Source organism: Mauremys reevesii, linkage group 4 (assembly GCF_016161935.1).
Source record: "Mauremys reevesii isolate NIE-2019 linkage group 4, ASM1616193v1, whole genome shotgun sequence".
Lineage (NCBI taxonomy): Eukaryota > Metazoa > Chordata > Testudines > Geoemydidae > Mauremys > Mauremys reevesii.
Window position 1 is genome coordinate 56846944 of NC_052626.1, and position 21523 is coordinate 56868466.

The following is a 21523-nucleotide window of genomic DNA, read 5'->3' on the forward strand; positions in this document are numbered from 1 at the left end:
AATTTGTACCTTAGATCTCACAATGCCTGTAGCCAATCCTGTAATAAACTAACTAAAGGTTTATTAACTGGGAAAAATAAATGAGTTATTTACAGGTTGAAACAAGCAACATAAATGCACAAGTGAGTTCAGTCTCTGATTCTAAAAGGTGACAGATGTAATCTGTTAGTATTGAATGTCTTTTCAGGGCTTAACCCAGGTCCACCCTGGGGATCTCTCAGGTCACATAGCTGGACTAATAAGTAGTAATAACAGCAAAATAATTCTGTGGGCTGCTGTATCATTTTTCTTTAGATTATCAAGCACCTCCTGTGAAAAGCTCATGCCAATGAGCTCTGGCAGTTACTCCAGCCTAAGATGGCCAGCTGGATTATTGCTTTGGCAGACACAGAGCAATAACAATTTTTTGTGAGTGGGTTTTTTTTCCCCACAGTAGTATCTTGCTCCATCCAATCATTATTATTCATGTTTTAAAAACAAACTTTGGTAGACTTCTCCAAGACTGTAAGGTTGTTGGGCATCTTTTTTTTTTAAAGCAGTTACCTTTCCATTATTTAAGAAAGGTTCCTTGTTTTACACTGACATCAGCAGACTGTAGGTTGCGTTTATGATATGAATCTGCAGTGGTAAGTGATTGCCTAAGGTAACTGCCAACCTTTTTGAGAGTGACCACTATACTGTAACAGTTCCTGGAGCATGGACCAATATAATTTAAACTGACTGCAGAATGTTGACTCTTACATTTCAAAATTAAATTTTGAGGTACAGAGATGAAAAAAGAACTGCACAATTTTTTTTTAAAGTCAGATGTGATTTGGAGATGCTTTTGTTCATTGATAGTAAAACAAAAAAACCCACAACATTTCCACGTCAATCAAAACATAAAAGAAAGGGTGTACATACAATAAAGAGAAAACCCCTTTAATTAGCGAGCAGGGAAGGTTTATCTTTTGTGCAGATTATTTTTGTTAGTTTTGTAGCAGAGTTCTACTTGAGACTTGTTAGTAGAGCAAGAAAATCAGAACTGTTCTCACCCTTATTTTATTGTTATTACAATAAAGGAATCATCCGCAACTTTATTGCCTTTGGCTTTTTAGTATGTGTCTGTTGGATAAACATGATTTCCCCTTTAGTCTTTTGAATCAACATTAGATAACGTGGGTGCCCAGCTACAAAGTCCCAAGGAGTTTCTTTAGTTTTGCATTTTTAGAGCTAGTGTTTTGTTACATATGAAATGTAAACTTAAAGGACTAATCGATAAACTTGCTAATTTATTTAGTGCCAAATTTTGCCAGTGGATGCTATTTTAGCCCATAGAAACACCCCACTCCTCTAGTCCCCCACTCTCCTCTACACATGTCCAATGGTGAAATTTGGCCTTAAGAGAATTAACTTTTGAAAATATAAAGTAAACCAGATATGAGCCTTGTTCTACCATTATATTTTCAAGAGCCACCTTGTTTGTGTGTATTAAAGGCTATTTGAATGGTCCCTGAACAATGTCTAAGTATTAAATGGAAAATAAGCCATGGTGAAATGTTCAAACTCACAGCATAAGCTTTTACCAAATGTATGCATCTTCTTTAGATGGATGTAACAGTAAGAAATACACAGGACATATTCTGCTTTTTATACTTCAGTTGAAAACACCAGAATTCATCAAGAATTAGCCTTGATCCTTTCAGCATATTTTGATTAACTCAATAAAATATAAAAACTATGTGGGTGCGTGTGTATGAAAGAAAGCTGAGAGAGAAAAAATGATTGGAAGTCCTGTAGAGCTTGTTGTTGTTCATTAGTTGTATTTTATAGCCATTGTTGTCAACTCTTATGATGTTTGATGCCTTTCTTAAACCCCCCGATTCTGGAATCTTGGCTTTCATTTAAAAAAAAAGTGTTAAGCCATCCTGGTTGTGGAGAAAAGCTTGAAAATGAGAATTGTAAATGCTACAATTCCAAAAGGCAAATATAAAGAACCCCAAACCTATTATTTTTAAAATCTCATTATTTTTAAGGTAATCTCATAATTTGGGGGGGGTCTGACTAATGATTTTTGAATGTTTGGGGTTGACAATTCTGTATGTCTTGACCACTCTCAAATTGTATTTAGTTAAAATGAAATGACCCTTACCATAACTATATCACCTCTGATAAATATTTAACTTAGGCTAATTTTAGCAAATGCTTATCCTTATTAGCAACATGTGGTCTCATTGAACATTGATTATTTAGTACGTGGGAACATAAGAAAATGTACATGTCTAAAATATTTGTATGGATAATCATTTTTAAGACTTCAATTACATATTCTTTTTTTATTCTGAATGCTTCTGAAAAGTTTATAAGAAAGGTAAGAAATGCCTTTTTTCATTTCATTTCAGAATGTATTAGTAGAAAACTTTGTTTTTTTACTTTACTCACTAAAGTGATAATTAGGTCACAATTGTCTGGTCAAATATATTATTTTTTTACAATGAAAATAGTTATTGCTGTAACTACTTCATTATTGTGAATGTACAAACTTGTGTAGCATATCTGCACTTTTGTAGATAATCCAATTTGAGTATCTATGTATAATACTTAAATTATTGGTAACTTCAGATGAATGAAAACAGTCAAAATTCCTGCATTGCTATTGAGTGTTAACACTTTCTGTCATTTCTATAGGCAGCTCAAGGAGGTGGTCACAGAACCCTGCTGTATGGCCATGCTATACTACTTCGGCATTCATTCAGTGGAATGGTAAGTGACTTATTAACTTCCATAACAGAGTGCACTTACAATTGGAAAAGCATGTTACATCTACAGTAAAATAACGTGTTCTCCATAACTGATAATAATAAACTCAAGTTATAATAAACACTTTAGATCAAGTAACAAACAAATATATGAAGCAACATAATCATTTAGTGTTCCCTCTTTGCGCAAGAACATTGAGGCCAATATCTTCAAAAGCGACCACTAATTTTGGGTGACTCAAAGTGTCAATCACCCACACTGTGAAAATCAGGGCCCTTTAAGGTGTCCCTTTAAGGCACCCAAAAATCACTAGTATATACTGAGTATGATGTAACTAAAGAAAGGAGTGAAAAGAAATGGATTATTATGTATTCATTCCAGCATTATGGAAGTTCATATGGAAGGAAAAACTGTAAAATTAGTATAATCAATGTCTAGGAGCTACTAAAATGGCATGTTTTGCATATGTTTTAAAGTATTTTAGGAATGAAGGTGTTAACACTTAGAAGAGAATGTGAGGGACATATGTTCACCCTTTGTGGTAAAAATGTGTGGAAAGGATAAAGATCTGCCAAAAAACACAAAACACACCACACTATAGAAATGCACAGTGCAAGTTGATGTGCAGCATGCCATCCAGTCACAGCACAAAAATGGTTGTAGAAGTCAGCAGTAGGTATGGGTAGGAACAACCATTAGAGAGGCAAAAGGGATGGGTACTTTATTAAAGTTGTGCAGTAGTGCACTACTACATGCATGATGACAGCATTGAAGGTATGGAGGTGGTCCTAGGTAATAATGCATTATTTGAGAATATTGCAGTGTGATATGTATTTGCAAGTCTCCATTTTTTGCCGATGGGTTCTCTATGCTTAGCAGTTAATTGAAATGTTGCATGCCAATGGGTGCCAATAGCAACTTGCTGCCACTAGGAATAGCAGTAAGTTTATGCCACAGAGTTACATAGTTTCTCTAGGGTATTTTATATAGTAGGTTCCCCCCTCCCCAACTTCCCACAGTGCACACCCACAAATATGCTTTGACAATATTTTGAGGCACTCTTTTATGGATTTTGTTGATTGTGTCATTTGTTAAGGCATCTTACCAACTAGGAAGCTTCAGCGTTTTTTCCTCTCTGGATCACATTGTTTCATTGGAGAAGAAAGAATCTCACACAAGCGTTTATCAAATAGTGGACAATAGTGTGCAGAAGGAAGGAGGGATGTGTTTGAAGTATCTTCCCTTCCCCCCCCCCCCTCCCGTGGTGGAATTCCCAACAATAGCTTTTGAGCTCTGTCTGTTCAGACTTCCCACTCTAAGGTCCAATTCTGAATGGACTCACAGTCTGAGCATGTGCCAGGGCCTAAAGTGAGAAGACATTGTTGCTTTTGGGTGTGCTTGATATGTCTTCCTCAGGAGCAGTGCTATCATGGGAAGCCTGCTTGTCTCAAAATCCCTGTTCATGTGTGTACCTTTACACTTAGCAGGAGGAGCATTATCTTACATGTAGCAATTCCTGCAAGATGCTAATTTTGAACTCTCATTGCAGTCAATGGGATATTTAAATTCAGGTTAATGGTAAGGTTGAGCTTTGTGAATCAATGATCATCTTCGATTAGAGATGTATGCCTCAAATGATTCTGCTGATTTGGGAGCTTTTAATCATTTCAACATGTTTTGCAGTATTTGACGTGTTTGTCAACATCAAGATCCCAGACAGATAAACTCGCATTTGATGTGGGGTTACGAGAAAATGCAGCAGGTATGCCAATATTCTGTATTATTTTGTGAGAAAAAATTGCCAGTTGTACTAGTCTTAAGAATGCATTTAGGATAGTGATGGACATTATTAGCATTACAAACTTGCGAACCTGCCATTATTTATTCATTAAGAAATAAGACTGACTTATCTTAAGTTGGAAAACACTGGCAAATATGGACTAAGTACACATTTCTATATTATTTTATTAATAAAGTTTTATGAACTTATTTTCTAATTCTATTTTAGCATATTTAATATTCACAAAAACTTTTATTTTAGCATTAAATTATTAGTTCATCCTTCAGATAATACAATAATGTAACTGTAGTAAACAAAAACAGGCAAAGGTTGTAAAAATCTCATAATTAAAAAAAAAACTCGAAAAGTGAGGGGAAAGGAGGGCATAGTAAGTATCCCCTTGCCATACAAGTCCATTAAAATACAACCAGGATAAAATAGGCAAGAGAAACAAATCTTAGATTTAAAAATAAAGATCAAAAGGTTTGGGACTTTGAGCATGGACATTAAAAGCAATAGACATACAAATAACCTATTTGTCTTCAAATATTGTAACAGTAACTATCCTAACTAATCTCATCAAGAGTTACATCATTTCATTTAAATTATCTTCCTTTTGTCTAAATTGTGTTAATTAGAAGATTTTTGGTATTGTATTTTTTTCTATTTTCACCTTTACGAGAATCAACATGGAAACCTGACAACCTAATTACTAATGTTGAGGGAGTAGTGCTAATAACAGTGATAGTTTAAATGTTTGTTTTGTTTCTAGCCTCCACTTTTTTGAAGTCACTTCCCAGGACTCAAAGACCAAAGAAAACTAAAATATGATACTGCCATTTTAAAAGAAGAAAAAAGCAGACCAACAGCTGCCAGCCATAAACCAAAGACCAGGCCCCCTGTCCCAGGGGGAGGGACCTACCTTTTGTCCCTTCACACTTGTGTCCCTCCCTTTGTTCTGAGACTGTCCCCATTTCAGTGTCAGTCCCATTGCGTTCCCCTCAGCCATTGATACAGATGGATGGCATTTTTTGATCTTTAAAATAATAATAAAAGTAAAGTCTGGGAGTAGTGATGGAGTGACACAGTCATGTATATACTATACCCCCATTTCACATGGAGTCTGTCTGATCTTTGACATTTCCTCCTGGGCTGGCTGTCATCATGACCTCTACTCTGAACCCTATGAAGTTTACAGTGTTTTTCCTTCACTCCTTTTTAGACTCCAGAAAGGAGTTAGTAGTTGGTTTCCGTCTGTTACATAGTTACTATTATGGATGCGACTTTACAAGTTTGGCTGCCATTTGTTTTAGCATGCTGCCGTAAAGAATATGTGCATTTTTATCTCTTTGATAATAAGCTCCTGTGAAAATCAATCCACGTATTTTTGTGGTCTCTTTCAGAGTTACTTTGAATGGTGTCTCATGTGCCCCCTGGGCTTTGTAATGTGTATTGCTTACTAACTGCAGGGTCAACTTTATCTTGGTGTTTGTCTTATTGTTAATGTACAAAAAAGGGTTTTTCACACGTCACATTAAAAAAAAAGTAAAACAAGTCTTTACAGGAGCTTTTATGTGTTAAGTATTTTGATAACATCTTTGTGCTTTTGCACCAAATCTGCATTTCATGAGTAAATATGCCTTTTTTCTATTGAACTGGACTGTGGAATCATCTCAGCAGAAAAGAGGGCTTTTTACTTTGCATGTACTAAATCTCAAACCACTGCCAGGGGCAGCTCCAGGCACCAGCATGCCAAGCACGTGCCTGGGGCAGCAAACCACGGGGGGTGGGGGGGGCACTCTGCCGGTCGCCGCGAGGGCGGCAGGCAGGTTGCCTTCAGCAACATGCCTACGGAGGGTCCGCTGGTCCTGCGGCTTCGGTGGACCTCCCACAGGCATGCCGCCGAATCCGCGGGACCGGGGACCTCCCGCAGGCAAGCCGCCGAAGGCAGCCTGCCTGCCATGCTTGGGGCGGCAAAATACCTAGAGCCGCCCCTGACCACTGCATATTTAAAAACAAATGACTGACACTTTATAGAAACACGTTCTATTTGGAATCCATTGCTTATATATCTCCTATAAATTGAGTTTATTTCCCTTTGTTCTTTATTAAGAATTAGGGCTGTCAAGTGATTAAAAAAATAATTGCACAATTAAACAATAATAGAATACCACATATTTAAATATTTTTTGATGTTTTCTACATTTTTAAATATATTGATTTCAGTTGCAACACAGAATACAAAGTGTACAGTGCTCACTTTATATTTATTTATTATTACAAATATTTGCACTGTAAAAAACAAAAGAAATAATATTTTCAATTCACCTAATATATGTACTATAGTGTAATCTCTTTATCATGAAAGTTAAACATACAAATGTCGAATTAAGTACCAAAAAAACTGCATTCAAAAATAAAACAATGTAAAACTTCAGAGCCTATAAGTCCACTCAGTCCTATTTCAGCCAATTGCTCAAACAAGTTTGGTCACGTTTGCAGGAGATAATGCTTCCTGCTTCTTGTTTACAATGTCACCTGAAAGTGAGAACAGGCGTTCACATGGCACTGTTGTAACTGGCGTCGCAAGGTATTTACCTGCCAGATGCACTAAAGATTCATATTTCCCTTCATGCTTCAACCACCATTCCAGAGGACATGTGTGCATGCTGATACCAAGTTCTGTTTGATAATGATCCAAAGCAGAGTGGATGGATGCATGTTCATTTTCATCATCTGAGTCAGATGCCACCAGCAGAAGGTTGATTTTCTTTTTTGGTGGTTCGGGTTTTGTAGGTTCTGCATCTGATTGTTGCTCTTTTAAGACTTCTGAAAGCATGCTGCACACCTCGTCCCTCTCAGATTTTGGATGGCACTTCAGATTCTTTGGTTGAGTGCTGTAGTTATTTGTAGAAATCTCACATTGGTACCTTCTTTGCATTTTTGCAGTGACAGTGTTCGTAAATCGAAAATGTGCTGGGGTCATCATCCGAGACTGCTATAACATGAAATATATGGCAGCATGCGGGTAAAACAGAGCAGGGGATGTACAATTCTCCCTCAAGGAGTTCAGTCACAAATTTAATTAATGCACTATTTTTTTTAAACAAACATTATCAGCAAGGAAGCATGTCCTCTGGAATGGTGGCTGAAGCAGTAAGGGGCATACAAATGTTTAGCACATTTGGCATGTAAGTACCTTGCAATGCCAGCTACAGAAGTGCCATGTGAACGCCTGTTCTCACTTTCAGGTGACATTGTAAATAAGAAGCAGGCAGCAGTATCTCCTGTAAATCTAAACAAACTTGTTTATCTTAGCAATTGGCTGAACAAGAAGTAGGACTGAGTGGACTTGTAGGCTCTAAAGTTTTACATTGTTTTGTTTTTGAGCGCAGTTATGTAACAAAAAAAATCTACATTTGTAAGTTACACTTTCACGATAGAGATTGCACTACAGTACTTCTATGAGGTGAATTGAACAATACTATTTCTTTTATCATGTTTACAGTGCAAATATTTGTAATAAAAAATAATACAAAGTGAGCGCTGCACACTTTGTATTCTGTGTTGTAATAGAAATCAACATATATTAAAATGTAGAAAAACATACAGAAATATTTAATAAATTTCAATTGGTATTCTGTTGTTTAACAATGCGATTAATCACGATTAATTTTTTAAATTGCAGTTAATTTTTTGAGTTAATCACGTGAATTAACTGTGATTAATTGACAGCCTTATTAAGAATATTACCACAGAAAAACCCAGAATATTTGTTTCCTTGGAGTAGTTCTTCTCCTCTTATCTAATGTCATAATCTCCATAATTATTTCTGTAGAATTCATTCATGACTTTGCAATGTCAAAATTATGATTTAAAGGTTAGGAGTAAATGTTAGGAGCAAAACAACCCTCAAGAATATATTGCCTTAGATAATGAAACAGCTCTTTGCCCTCTTAATTTTTGGCCGACTCTTCCACTTGTGTATAATTCCCACTTTTCATTGGCTCACAACCTCTCCATAAGCAGGCATTAATGGGTGTGAAACCATTGGACAAGCTGCATAATTTCCCTGAGAGTTTTATTTGTGTTAAAATAAACCAGAATATCACAAGGTATGTGGAGAAAGAGCTCTAGAGTGGTCATTTTAAAATTTGTCTCTCCTGGGCAGGTAGGGTCAGCACTACCAGCAGAGTCCATTGAATTGGTCCATAATTTCTACTTTTGTAACATAGCAATGTTGTCAGATAGTAGACATCCTTTTAAAATAGAGTATAATTAAATTGTATAGTGGGTATATAGCTCACAGTTGAAGTGATACAATGAGGTAGGGGTGTGTGGAAGGTGGGACAACAGGCAAGGGAAGGTATGAAAGGCTGATAGTAGTTAACTCTGATGTAGGAAATGAGCCAGTAGCTCACTGGTTGTAGCAAGCATAGAGGAGGCAGGTTCTGAACTGAACGTTTGATGACCCTCAGAGGTTGGGGGCGGGGATGTTCAATTACAGTATCAGGTTCATTGAGGCTGGACTGACAATACTGGAGGAAATGGGAGGTGTGAATTGTCAGAAAAGAGAAAAAACAGTGGGTCTATAAGACAAATATTATCCTTATAAAAATGGTAAGTCTTTACTGTATGTTAGTGTACAGGTAGCTTTATGAGATATTTACATATCTTAGAATTATATATTTATTATATACTAAATAATTGGCATAAGCGTCTCTGTATATTGTAGGTGAGGCATGCTGGTGGACGATACATCCTGCTTCTAAACAGAGATCAGAAGGAGAAAAAGTTCGAATTGGCGATGATCTTATCCTGGTCAGTGTGTCCTCTGAAAGATACCTGGTAAGGGCGTTTATCTTAGAAATTCTCTTCTTTTGATTGTCCTATTCTAAGCAGAAATAAAAGCTGTTGCTACTACTATTAACATTGAATAGATTTGATAATAGTATGTTGTGAAACAAGTGTCTGATTTCAAGAAATTGTATAAAGACTTCTGAGAAATTGTAAGTTTTCAATAAAATATTTATCTTTGAACACTGTTTGAGAAAAGAATATTTTATTTAAATAGATTTAATAGCAAATCCTTTTAATGGTTCTCCCTCTGGGGTATGGTTTTCTCTCTGTTACAGCATCTCTCCATGTCAAATGGAAATGTTCAGGTGGATGCCTCCTTTATGCAAACACTCTGGAACGTCCATCCTACATGCTCAGGAAGTAGCACTGAAGAAGGTTTGTCATGTTAAACATTGTTAAAAGTGAATATTATATCACGTTTCATGGCACTTTACAGAGTCTAAACATAAAAAAGACAGTTCCTGACCCAATGAACTTCATAGTTTAAATTACACAAACATAGAAAATAAGTATAAAAGAGAAAGGAAGGATGACTGACGGGCAAGAGGGGAAGTATGGGTAGCACAACAGTTAAACTCATTGGTAAGAAGTAAAGTGGTTGATGTAATTGTAGGTGTACAAAGCATGAAGGGTTGAGTGAGAGAAGACAAATGGAGTAACAAGGTGTGATGAATATGCAGAGCAAAGGAGGTGTGATAGGGTCAATGAGAGAAAAGATTTATTATTATTAATAGATTGATTTAATTTATTTATTTGTATTACCATAGTGCCCAGGAGCCCTAGTTATGAACCAAGACCACATTGTGCTAGGCACTGTGTAAACCTAGAACAAAAAGATGTTCCCCACCCTATCAAGCTTACTATCAAAGTATAAACCAACAAGAGACAACAGATGGATACAGGCAGGCCAATGGGGGAGTACAAGGAATCAATGAGATGTTGGTCAGCATGGTAGGCTGTGGTCTCAGTACACCAGTGGTCTAACCATTGTCAAGGTTTTTTGTAGGCGTCATGGCAAAGGGGGGTTTTAAGGAGGGGTTTTTGAAGGAGGATAGTGAGGTAGATTTGAGATGTTTCTGGGGAGCTCCTCCCAAGCATGAACGGCAGCATGGAAGGAAGCATTAAGGTGATGACTTGTTTGGAAAATTTAACAGGTAGGTGATGAAGGGTGGCATCATGAGCTGATTGGAGGCAGGAGTCAACTTCTTGATACTGAATAACAGATGATAGGCCATGAAAGATGTTGAAAAAAAAAGTCCAGAATCTTATGTTTTTTGCAACAGAGAAGGAAGGATGCAAAGGGAGGGCTGATGTGGTGAAAGCATAGGCTAGGAAAATTATCTTTCCAGCAGCATTATGGATGGATCTGAATGGGGCATGATTGCATATATCAAGGCCAGAGAAAAGGATGTTGCAAGATGATGAGCATCTGGAGTGAGAGGTTTAGTTTTGTGGATGGATAGAGAAGGCCATATTTTAGAGATGATATGTTGCAAGAATTGGCAAGATTTAGACATTATCTAGATGGGAGGACTGAGAGAGAGGTTCAGATTGCAGATGATGTCTGGGTTATGGGCCTGAGTGACAGGCAGGATGGCACTGTTGTCCACGGTGATCAAGTAGAAGACAGAAGTGAAGGCAGAAGGAAGGGGAAGATTTGAAGAGTGAGTCAAAGGTGGCAAAAAGGTAGTTGGGATTGAGGACATTGGATTGAATTAAATTTGAGAAATAGTTATTTAACTAGGAAGATGGCAGAGCTGAAGAAGGATTTAGGCAGGGGCAGAGTTGTGTAGAGCCTTAAAAGTAAGTGTGATACATGAAGTGGGGATGGGAGTAGCTCCCTTTGGACACCCAGCCAGCCAGTTAGCTGTAAAATCCCTCTTGGTCTGTTCTCTGCTTGCTTTACCTATTAAGGGTTAACAAACCTACAGGTAAAAAAAGGACTGGGCACCTGACCAAAAGAGCCCGTGGGAAGGTATAATTTTTTAAAATTGGGAAAGAAACTTTCCCTTTGTCTGTTGTTCTCTGGGCTGCAGGGATGGAGCAGCAATGCTGTGTAAGGCTTGAACCAGGTATGAAAAATCATCTTCCATACCTAGAGGAAATTATTTGGATAGGGAATGTTTAGTTAGACGCAATCAGGTTTATTTTGTATTTTGGCTTGTGGATCTCCTCTGTGCTAACCCCAGATGCTTTTGTTTGCTTGTAAACTTTAAGCTGAACCCCCAAGAAAGCTATTATGGGTACTTGATTTTTGGAATTGCTCTTCTAAAATCTAGCAAAAGCCTAAATTCCAGATGTAATTTTCCCTTTTTGTTTTTAATAAAATTTGCCTTTTTTAAGAACAGAATTGGATTTTTGGTGTCCTAAGAGGTTTGTGCATGTTGTTTGATTAGCTGGTAGCCACAGCTAATTTCCTTTGTTTTCTTATTAGTTGAAACAATTGTTTTCAAATTAGTTGAAACAATAGTAAAGAATAAAATTGTCAGACACATAGAAAAACATAAACTCTTGAGCAATAGTCAACATGGTTTCTGTAAAGGGAAATCGTGTCTTACTAATCTATTAGAGTTCTTTGAAGGGGTCAACAAACATGTGGACAAGGGGGATCCGGTGGACATAGTGTACTTAGATTTCCAGAAAGCCTTTGACAAGGTCCCTCACCAAAGGCTCTTACGTAAATTAAGCTGTCATGGGATAAAAGGAAAGGTCCTTTCATGGATTGAGAACTGGTTAAAGGACAGGGAACAAAGGGTAGGAATTAATGGTAAATTCTCAGAATGGAGAGGGGTAACTAGTGGTGTTCCCCAAGGGTCAGTCCTGGGACCAATCCTATTCAATTTATTCATAAATGATCTGGAGAAAGGGGTAAACAGTGACATGGCAAAGTTCACAGACGATAGTAAACTGCTCAAGATAGTTGAGACCAAAGCAGATTGTGAAGAACTTCAAAAAGATCTCACAAAACTAAGTGATTGGGCAACAAAATGGCAAATGAAATTTAATGTGGATAAATGTAAAGTAATGCACATTGGAGAAAATAACCCCAACTATACATACAACATGATGGGGGCTAATTTAGCTACAACGAGTCAGGAAAAAGATCTTGGAGTTATCGTGGATAGTTCTCTGAAGATGTCCACGCAGTGTGAAGAGGCGGTCAAAAAAGCAAACAGGATGTTAGGAATCATTAAAAAGGGGATAGAGAATAAGACTGAGAATATATTATTGCCCTTATATAAATCCATGGTATGCCCACATCTCAAATACTGTGTACAGATGTGGTCTCCTCACCTCAAAAAAGATATTCTAGCACTAGAAAAGGTTCAGAAAAGAGCAACTAAAATGATTAGGGGTTTAGAGAGGGTCCCATATGAGGAAAGATTAAAGAGGCTAGGACTCTTCAGTTTGGAAAAGAGAAGACTAAGGGGGGACATGATAGAGGTATATAAAATCATGAGTGATGTTGAGAAAGTGGATAAGGAAAAGTTATTTACTTATTCCCATAATACAAGAACTAGGGGTCACCAAATGAAATTAATAGGCAGCAGGTTTAAAACAAATAAAAGGAAGTTCTTCTTCACGCAGCACACAGTCAACTTGTGGAACTCCTTACCTGAGGAGGTTGTGAAGGCTAGGACTATAACAATGTTTAAAAGGGGACTGGATAAATTCATGGTGGCTAAGTCCATAAATGGCTATTAGCCAGGATGGGTAAGAATGGTGTCCCTAGCCTCTGTTCGTCAGAGGATGGAGATGGATAGCAGGAGAGAGATCACTTGATCATTGCCTGTTAGGTTCACTCCCTCAGGGGCACCTGGCATTGGCCACTGTCGGTAGACAGATACTGGGCTAGATGGACCTTTGGTCTGACCCGGTACGGCCTTTCTTATGTTCTTATGTTCTTTCTCAGCTCTTCCCCAGAGTGGTGGGGATGAAAGGGCTTAAGGGTACCCCACAGAGAGGAATTCCAAGTGCTCCTTCCTGGGTTCAAAAGGTTGTTTTGTTTTTGTATTTGGGTGGATGCAGCGTTTACTAAGCCATGGCCAGAGAAAAGCTGTAATCTTGGGAGTGTAATACAAGCCTGGAGTGGCAAGTATTAATTTTTAAAATCCTTGTGGGCTCCCACTTCTGCACTCGGAGTGACAGAGTGAGGATTCAGCCTTGACAGTAATTTAATTTTCTTATTTCAGTGGCCTCTGTATATTCTTGTCTGTGGGATCAAGCTTGTTCACCCCAAACTTCTGGAACCTTCTGGAAAGCAGTGTCTGTTGGGGCTTCTCACCCCTCCCTCTCTCTGCTTTCCTGGAGGGTTCCAAGGGTTTAAAAGGAAGAGTGGCCCCAACTCTCCTCAGTTCCTTCTAACCACAGAAGGTACAGTGTGTTGGTATCTCACACAGTGTACTCGAATTGTTTGTTGGCATTTCATTAAATCATAGACTTCTAGAACCATAGGAATAGAAGGGACTGCAAAGGTCATCTAGTCTAACCCCCTGCCAAGATACAGGATTTGTTGGGTCTAAACCATCCAAGACAGATGATTATCCAGCCTCCTTTTGGAAGCCTCCAGTGAAGGATCTTCTACAACTCCTTAAGCAGTCTGTTCCATTGTCCTACTGTTCTTACAGTTAGGAAGTTTTTCTTGAGATTCAATCTAAATCTGCTGTGCTATAGTTTGAATCCATTGTCTCATGTCCTGCCCTCTGTAGCAAGAGAGAACAACTTTTCTCCATCTTTTTATGTCAGACTTTCAAGTATTTGAAGATAGCTATCATGTCCCCCCTTAATCTCTTTTCCAAAGAAAATATACCCAGTTCCTTCAGCCTTTGCACATATGGCTTGCATTCCATTCCTTTGATCATTTTTGTCACCCACCTTTGGATCCTTTCCAATTTCTCCACATCCTTTCTATATGTTGGTGACCAAAATTGGACACAGTACTCCAGCTGAGGCCTAACCAGCGTTAAGTAGAGTGGTACTATCACCTCCTGTGATTTGCATGTTATGACTCTGTTAATGCAACTTAAAATTGCGTTTTTTGTGGGTTTTTTACAACAGCATCACATTGCTGACTCATGTTGAGGTTGTGATCCACCACAACTCCCAGATCCTTCTCAACAGTGCTGCTGCCGAGCCAGTTATCCCCCATTCTGTATTTGTGCATTTGGTTTTTCTTCCTAAGTGTAGCACTTATATATGTCTTTGTTGAATTTCATTTTGTTGTCTATAGCCCAGTTCTCCAATTTATCAAGATCCGTCTGAATTTTAGCTCCATCTTCCAAAGGGTTTGCAACCCCCTTAGCTTTGCGTCATCTGCAAATTTGATTAGTAAGCTCTCTATTCCTACATCCAGATCTTGAATAAATATGTTAAACAACACTGGACCCAGAACGGATCCCTGTGTAATATCCGATCTGATATCATTCCATTAATAGTTACTCTTCGTCTGCGGTTGTTTGACCAATTATGTATCAACGTAATGGTAGTTCTGCCAAGCCTGCATTTCTCCAGCTTACTTATCAGAATGTCATGTAGGACTGTGTCAAAAGCCTTGCTGAAGTCTAGGTATATTATGTCCACAGCATTCTCCCTATCCACCAAACCAGTTACCCTGTCAAAGAAGAAAATCAAACTGGTTTGGCATGATTTGTTTCTTGGTAAATCCATGTTGGCTGGTAGTGATTACCCCTTCCTCTGACTGTCCAGTAGAGGTCTGGATCGTACAGGACATACCCAGTCCCAGATCTTCCCCAGAAATGTATGCATTGGGGTCACCCTGTTATAACCAAGGCTGGTGAAAGCCAGGGTGTGGCTAGCAGGCTGCAGTTATGCACAGACACTCAGGGTGCGGCTTACATGCTGGAAGACTGTTGTGAGCATCCCAGCTGGGAGCTACTACAGCAAAGCATTGTAAGGCCCCCATGGTTGCAGGGCAGGGGTGACACAGACCCCCACTAGACTGCATTGTGCCCCAGTATGTCACAACGAGTCCGTCCTTTGTGGTCCAAAGGTTGTCCATGTAAAATGCACTATGTTTCACAATTATCATGACCTGACAGCTTCAGCCTCCTGGAAATGTCAGTCTTCATCCAGGACAAAGGCAGCATTGAAGGCAAGCCCTCACACTGTCTTCATCACACCATATTGCATGACTGAAACTGCAGCTGTACATGTATTTTCAGCAAAAAAAAATCCCCACATTAAAACGTGCTTTGAGAGAGCAAGACGTTCATTCACCTCTATTCACTCTTGACCTGGCAGCCAGAGCTGATGCTTCCTTGGCATTCCTGCTGTTCTTGTTTATCTAGAAGAACTCAGACTGCCTTCCTAGGCTTTGTACTGCTTTCTAAAAGGGTGGGAATATACAGAAGCCATTTGAAGAATGTCCTGGTCTGAACCCTCACTTGAAACTGGGGGGTTTCAAAGTGAGGACCAGCATGTCTTCCCCCACCCCAAAATCCTAGGGTAGGTCTCCCCTTCGGCTGCCACCACCCGGTCAATTTCGTGGGCCGGGACACCCCTGTTTCCCCCCTGTCTCCCTTCAAAGACACTCCCTGGGAACACAGATCAATTCACAGAGGAGGAACCTTCCCCCTCCCCTCTCTTCCCTCTCTCCAGCCTGCTCTGAAGAGAGATACCTGGATTCAAACGCCTTGAATCTCTACACACAGGGAAGCAGCCCACTTCCCCCTCCCCTTCCCCTGAATTTCCCCAAGGGAAGGAATTAACCAAGTCCAAAGAAAAGAAAAGAATTTATTAAGAGAACAAAAAGAAAATACAGAATCTCTATGAGTCCAAGCTGGACACTCATAGGGTATAACCTTGCTAAGTTCTGGAGAGAATCCTCTCTCTTTCTCAGTACAACCAGTACAAGCAGAATTAAGAATAATCAATAACAAACACACAGAATTGCAAACATAGGATTATTAGATAAGGACACAAAGTATCTTTCTAATACTCACTATCTTGACTAGAAGAAATTAGTTCAGAAAGGTGGAACTTGTAGGGACTTGATTAACTCGTCTGGTCTCTTGAACTCCAAACGGCCAAAGACAAAAGACACAGAATCAGAGGGAAAAAGTTCCCTCCTAGAAATTTCAAATTCTTTTCCCTGATTGGTCCTCAGGTCAGGTGCCCACCAGGTACTATGCTTTAACCCTTTACTAACTATTCATGACAAAGAAGAAATTAAGTAACTGGAGTTCTTTGAGATGAGACCATGGTATTTGTGTTCCCCACTTTTTAGGAGTCTCAGGTTAGGAATTCCTGAATTAGTGGAAGAACTGAGGGTCAGTTGGGGCCAATCACTTTTTTTATACCTTTGGAACCCTCCAGGAGGGGAAAGTGCCCCAAATGGATGGTGCTCTCCAAAAGCTTGTGGTGCAGTTGCCTTGGTCCAACAAGTGGGACTGAGCAGAGGCTCATCTCAAAGAATGCCGGTGTTGGAGAAAAACAGAGTTTTTACTTTTAGGTTTGGGTGCAGCAAGTTAGATACACTTTATTTTTTAGCAATTGCATGGAGAGAGAGAGAGCAAAACAGGTCTCTCTACAGGTAAACATTTACAGCGAGCATTTATACCCTTTGTTTCATACTGTAGGAACTTTACACTTCTTAAGCACTAAGGGGGTAGGAAGACCGCCCCCGACTTTAGAGCGGCTGAAGTGGTTCCCACCCCCCCACACTCGGTCAGGAGACACACTGATTAAGCGCCGACCAGGTGTTTACCACTGGAACACGCAATGCATAGAGCACCAATCAGGGGAGGGGGCGAGGAGTTGGATTGAGTTAGTACATGCGCATAATAGGATGATTTATGTAACCCATTATAATAAAAGGACGTGGAAAACCCCCGCTTGGGGCGCTCCACTGGAACAGACTGACGGACTTGGCTTCATTTATTGCTACACATACAATAATGGGCGACAGCTGCATTTTGTTTATACATATTATTCTGATTTTTTTTTTTAATTATTTAGACTACAGTCTACATTTTTTTACTTATTTAACACAAGGTCACCACAAGTTTTTACACAGTTCTTTTTTACTTGCCTTACACAATTTTTGCTTTTACAAATTTTGCGTTATTAGGGTTACAGCTAGTCTGACTTTTGCTTACAAACTACACTGTATTGAAATTTCCTTTATTCTTTTTTTCTACTTTCACACCGGTTACAGGTAATTAACCTTAATTATGCAGAAAAACATATTGGAAAGAAAAGAATCCGGGAAACTGGATGGAAAGATGTTAGGATAGTGTAGGTAAGAAAGAAGCACCAAGTGAACTATGTTTTTGGCAGTAAGGGAAGAGAAGAGGTATGACAGAAACATTATAAGAAGCAGCAGCAAGTTTTGGAGAGCCTGGGTATGACAGGGAAAGGAATTGGGGGAATGAAAGATAAACACAGAGAAAAGTGAACTTTTCAACAAACTTAGACAAAAGTGAAGGAGAAAAGTGGGAAATAGACAGCATAGAAATTTCAGGAAAGATTACTTCATTTTTATGTTCTGTAGTTTAAAGAAGTGACAGGACATGTAAGAAGATATTGGGCATATTTACACTTAAAATGCTGCAGCAATGCAACTGTACCACAGTAGCCCTTCCATGAAGATGCTACCTACACTGATGGGAGGCATTCTCCCATTGAGATAGGTACTCTGCCTTCCTGAGAGGTGGTAGCTAGCTTGACGGGAGAATTTTGAGCGGCGTCCCTATCTGTATTATGCTTTGTTCAAGCCAGTGCTATTAGGTCTTCACTTTCATGGGTACCAAATGTCCTCAAGTTGTTACATTCTGTATCACATTTTGAGGCCAAATTTTTTAAGTAGGATAAAACCCTCAAACACAAGTGCTTTTTGGCAAGACTACCCTTATTTTCAGAATATTGCTATAATTATGTAGAAAAATTGTAACACCAAATCACTTATCAAAGTTCTGTGTATGCAGAATATATTTAATATAAGATATCTAATTACTAGAGATGAGACTCACAATGGGACGCAACTTTCTTTTGTTGTCATTAAGATGACGAACACTGAATATACTAATTTTTAAAATAAATTAAGCAATTAATAGTCCCAGAGGATGAACTGTGCATTACTCTTAAACATCAAAAATATTTTGATAGAGTTTTGTCTATTTGTAATAATGCAAGAAGAACTATGAGTAACTTGTGAATGTTTTAACACCTATTAGAGAGAGTCTGTTTTGCAGGCAGAGCATGTACTAAAAAAAAAGATGAATGGAAATAATCTCATAAAATTATGCTTTATGTGTAAGGATTGTGATAAACTCAGGACAGGCAGGTGCAAGGGAGGGGGGTAGAAAACAGTCTCAGAGGGTTAAAAGGCCCTCCTCCCTATCAACTGAGGAGGGATAACTACAGGTCAATCAGGTTCAGCTGAGAAGGGGCTACCAGAGAATCAATTAGGAACAGCTGAGAGGGAGTTTCCTGAGGTCAATTAGGATCAGCTGATTCCAACTAAGGGCTGCCTGAGACCTTTTCAAACCCTCCCGTGGGGAGGAGGGAAAAGAGGAGAGAGAGAAAGAGTCCTGCTACCAGTAGGTCAGGAGTAGCAAGACAGCGAGCCTCACCAGGAAGGGAAGCTGCATTCCCTCCGATAAGGGAGAAAAACAAGCTAAAAAGACTGGTGGAGAGAAGGAACAGACTTCCCCTGTGCCACCAAGAGGGACTATTTTACCCAAGCCTGTCTCACCAAGGCAAAAAGCAGACGAGGCTGGTGAGCCCAAGAAGGTGCCTTGTCACAGGATGTTGTGGACTAATTATAAAATATGCCATTAACTTTCAATGACTCAGTTAATGCTTTATTAGTATTGTTATATTATTACTACTGTTAATTTTTATAGCAAAAAATTTTCTATCAAAAAGGTTATTTTCCAGTATTTTGGAAAAGAGTATACTTGATATCAGAATATGTGGGCCAGATTTTCAAAAATGGCTTCAATTATTTCTGTATGCATCTTTGCCCATTAGTTTTTCAAGCATAATCACCTGCATCTCTAAGTGTGATTCTGGTCCTAGGTTTATCTTTTGTTCACAAAAGTGTGCATACATTTCTGTATGAGCATAAATCAGGCTTGCTAATACTTTAGTGTAATATGGATATCTGGATTACACATGCAAATATCCATATGTTTGTGTAAACCTCCGATGTATCCAGTTATTTAATTATGCACTTTTAAACTCACCTGTTTGAAAATTTGCATTCGTCATTTGCATATGAGTGCATATACACAGCAAGCCTATAGCACCTGTCTATCAGTAGTGTTAGAAAAATATACATGCACGCAGGTGCACCTACTTAAACGGAGGTCACATTTTTAAAACTTGGCCATTTACATATGGAAATCAGTATATCATATGTAGCATCAATCTATCTTTGGGTCAGTACTATCAAGTTATTCAAGGCTTTCTTTCTGGTGTTCCAGAGTTTTCTTATTGATTCTTCTTACAAAGATATCTTTTCAAATCCTGATGCAACAGGGATCTGCAAATGCCTCCTCATCTTAAATGCAAAAATATGGGGTCTCTCTGGCTTCTTTATGTTAGGTAAAAAGGCTAGAGCTGCTTATAGGAACTCTAAAAGCTTCTTATCTGTCCAGGAAGAACTCCCCTGGTGCAGACACTGTGGAGAGTGCCATAAGGAGTATAGGGATAAACTGGACGAACTGGAACTATTAGTATATAAGCTAAATTGTGACTTAATTGGTGTGACATAGACTCGGTGGGATAAATATCATGACTGCTATAAGGAGTATAGCTTGTCCAAGAAGGACAGGCAGGAAGAAGGGAAGAGGTGTTGCATTATACATCAAGAATATATACACTTATTCTGAGTTCCAGAAGGAGATGAGGGGCAGACCAATTGAAAGTTTCTGAATACAGATAAAAGAGGGGGAAAAATAAAAGTGGTGTCATGGAAGAGGTCTACTGTAGAGACCACCAACTAAGGAGTAGGAGGTGGATTAGGCATTTCTGGAACATAGAAATATTGAAAACACAAGACTTGGTAGTAATTGGGGGACTTAAACTACCCAGACATCAGTTACAAAATGGCAAAACACAAAATATCCAATAAGTTCTTGGAGTGTATTGGGGACAACTTTTTGTTTTGCAAAATGAAGGAAGAAACCAGTGAGCGAGCCTGTTTAGACTTGAATCTAACCAGCAGGGTGGAATTGGTTGGAAATCGGAAGGTTGAAGGCAATTTGGGTAAACTTGATCATGCAATGATAGATTTCATGATTCCAAAAAAAAAGGAAGGAGTGAAAGCAGCAAAATAAGGAGAATGGATTTCACAAAAGCAGACTTTAACAAACTCAGAGAACTAGTAGGTAAGGTCCCATAGGAAGAAAATCTAAGGGATGAAAAGAGTTCAGGAATGCTGGCAGTTTCTTAAGGAGGCAGTATTAAAGGCAAAACTGTAAACTAGCCTGATGCAAAGAAAACATAGGAAGAATAATAAGAGGGCCAGTGTGGCTCCATCAGGATCATTTTAATGACCTGAAAATCAAAAAAGAATCCTACAAAATGTGGAAACAAGGATGAATGGCTAAGGATGAGTACAGAAGAATAGCACAATCATGTAGGGACAAAATCAGAAAAGCTAAGGTACAGAATAAGTTATACTTAGCAAAGGACATAAAAGGCAAGAAGTAGAGGTTCTTTAATATGTTAGGAGCAAGAGGAAGATGAAGGAAAGTGTAGATATTCTGCATAGCGGGGAAGGAGAGCTAATAATCACATCAAGAAGGCTGAGGTGTTTAATGCCTATTTTGCTTCAGGGTTCACTAAAAATGTGAATGTTGACCAGATACTCAACACAGTATTAACAAGGAGGAAGGAACATAGGCAAAATAGGGGAAAACAGATTAAAGAATATTTAAATAAGTAAAATGTATTTACGTCAGCAGGGCCTAATGAAATTCACCCTAGGGTAATTAAGGAACTAGCTGAAACAATCTTGGAACCATTAACAATTATCTGAAAACTCATGCGGCCTGAGAGGACTGGAGAAGGGCAAACTGTACCTCTGGTTAAAAAGGGAACAAAAAGATGAGTCAACCTAACTTTGTTACCTGGAAAGAAACTGAAACAAATTATTAAGCAATAGATTTATAAGGA

General features: G+C 38.7%; 1 protein-coding gene across 1 annotated transcript in view; it reads left to right on the forward strand.

Moving 5' to 3' along the window:
* RYR3 (ryanodine receptor 3) overlaps positions 1-21523 on the forward strand; it is a 637001-nt gene that overhangs the window by 179061 nt on the left and 436417 nt on the right. The window contains 5 exon segments of the mRNA XM_039536203.1: positions 2339-2350; positions 2668-2742; positions 4423-4501; positions 9255-9367; positions 9655-9754. Coding sequence (XP_039392137.1) covers positions 2339-2350; positions 2668-2742; positions 4423-4501; positions 9255-9367; positions 9655-9754 — 379 coding nt within the window.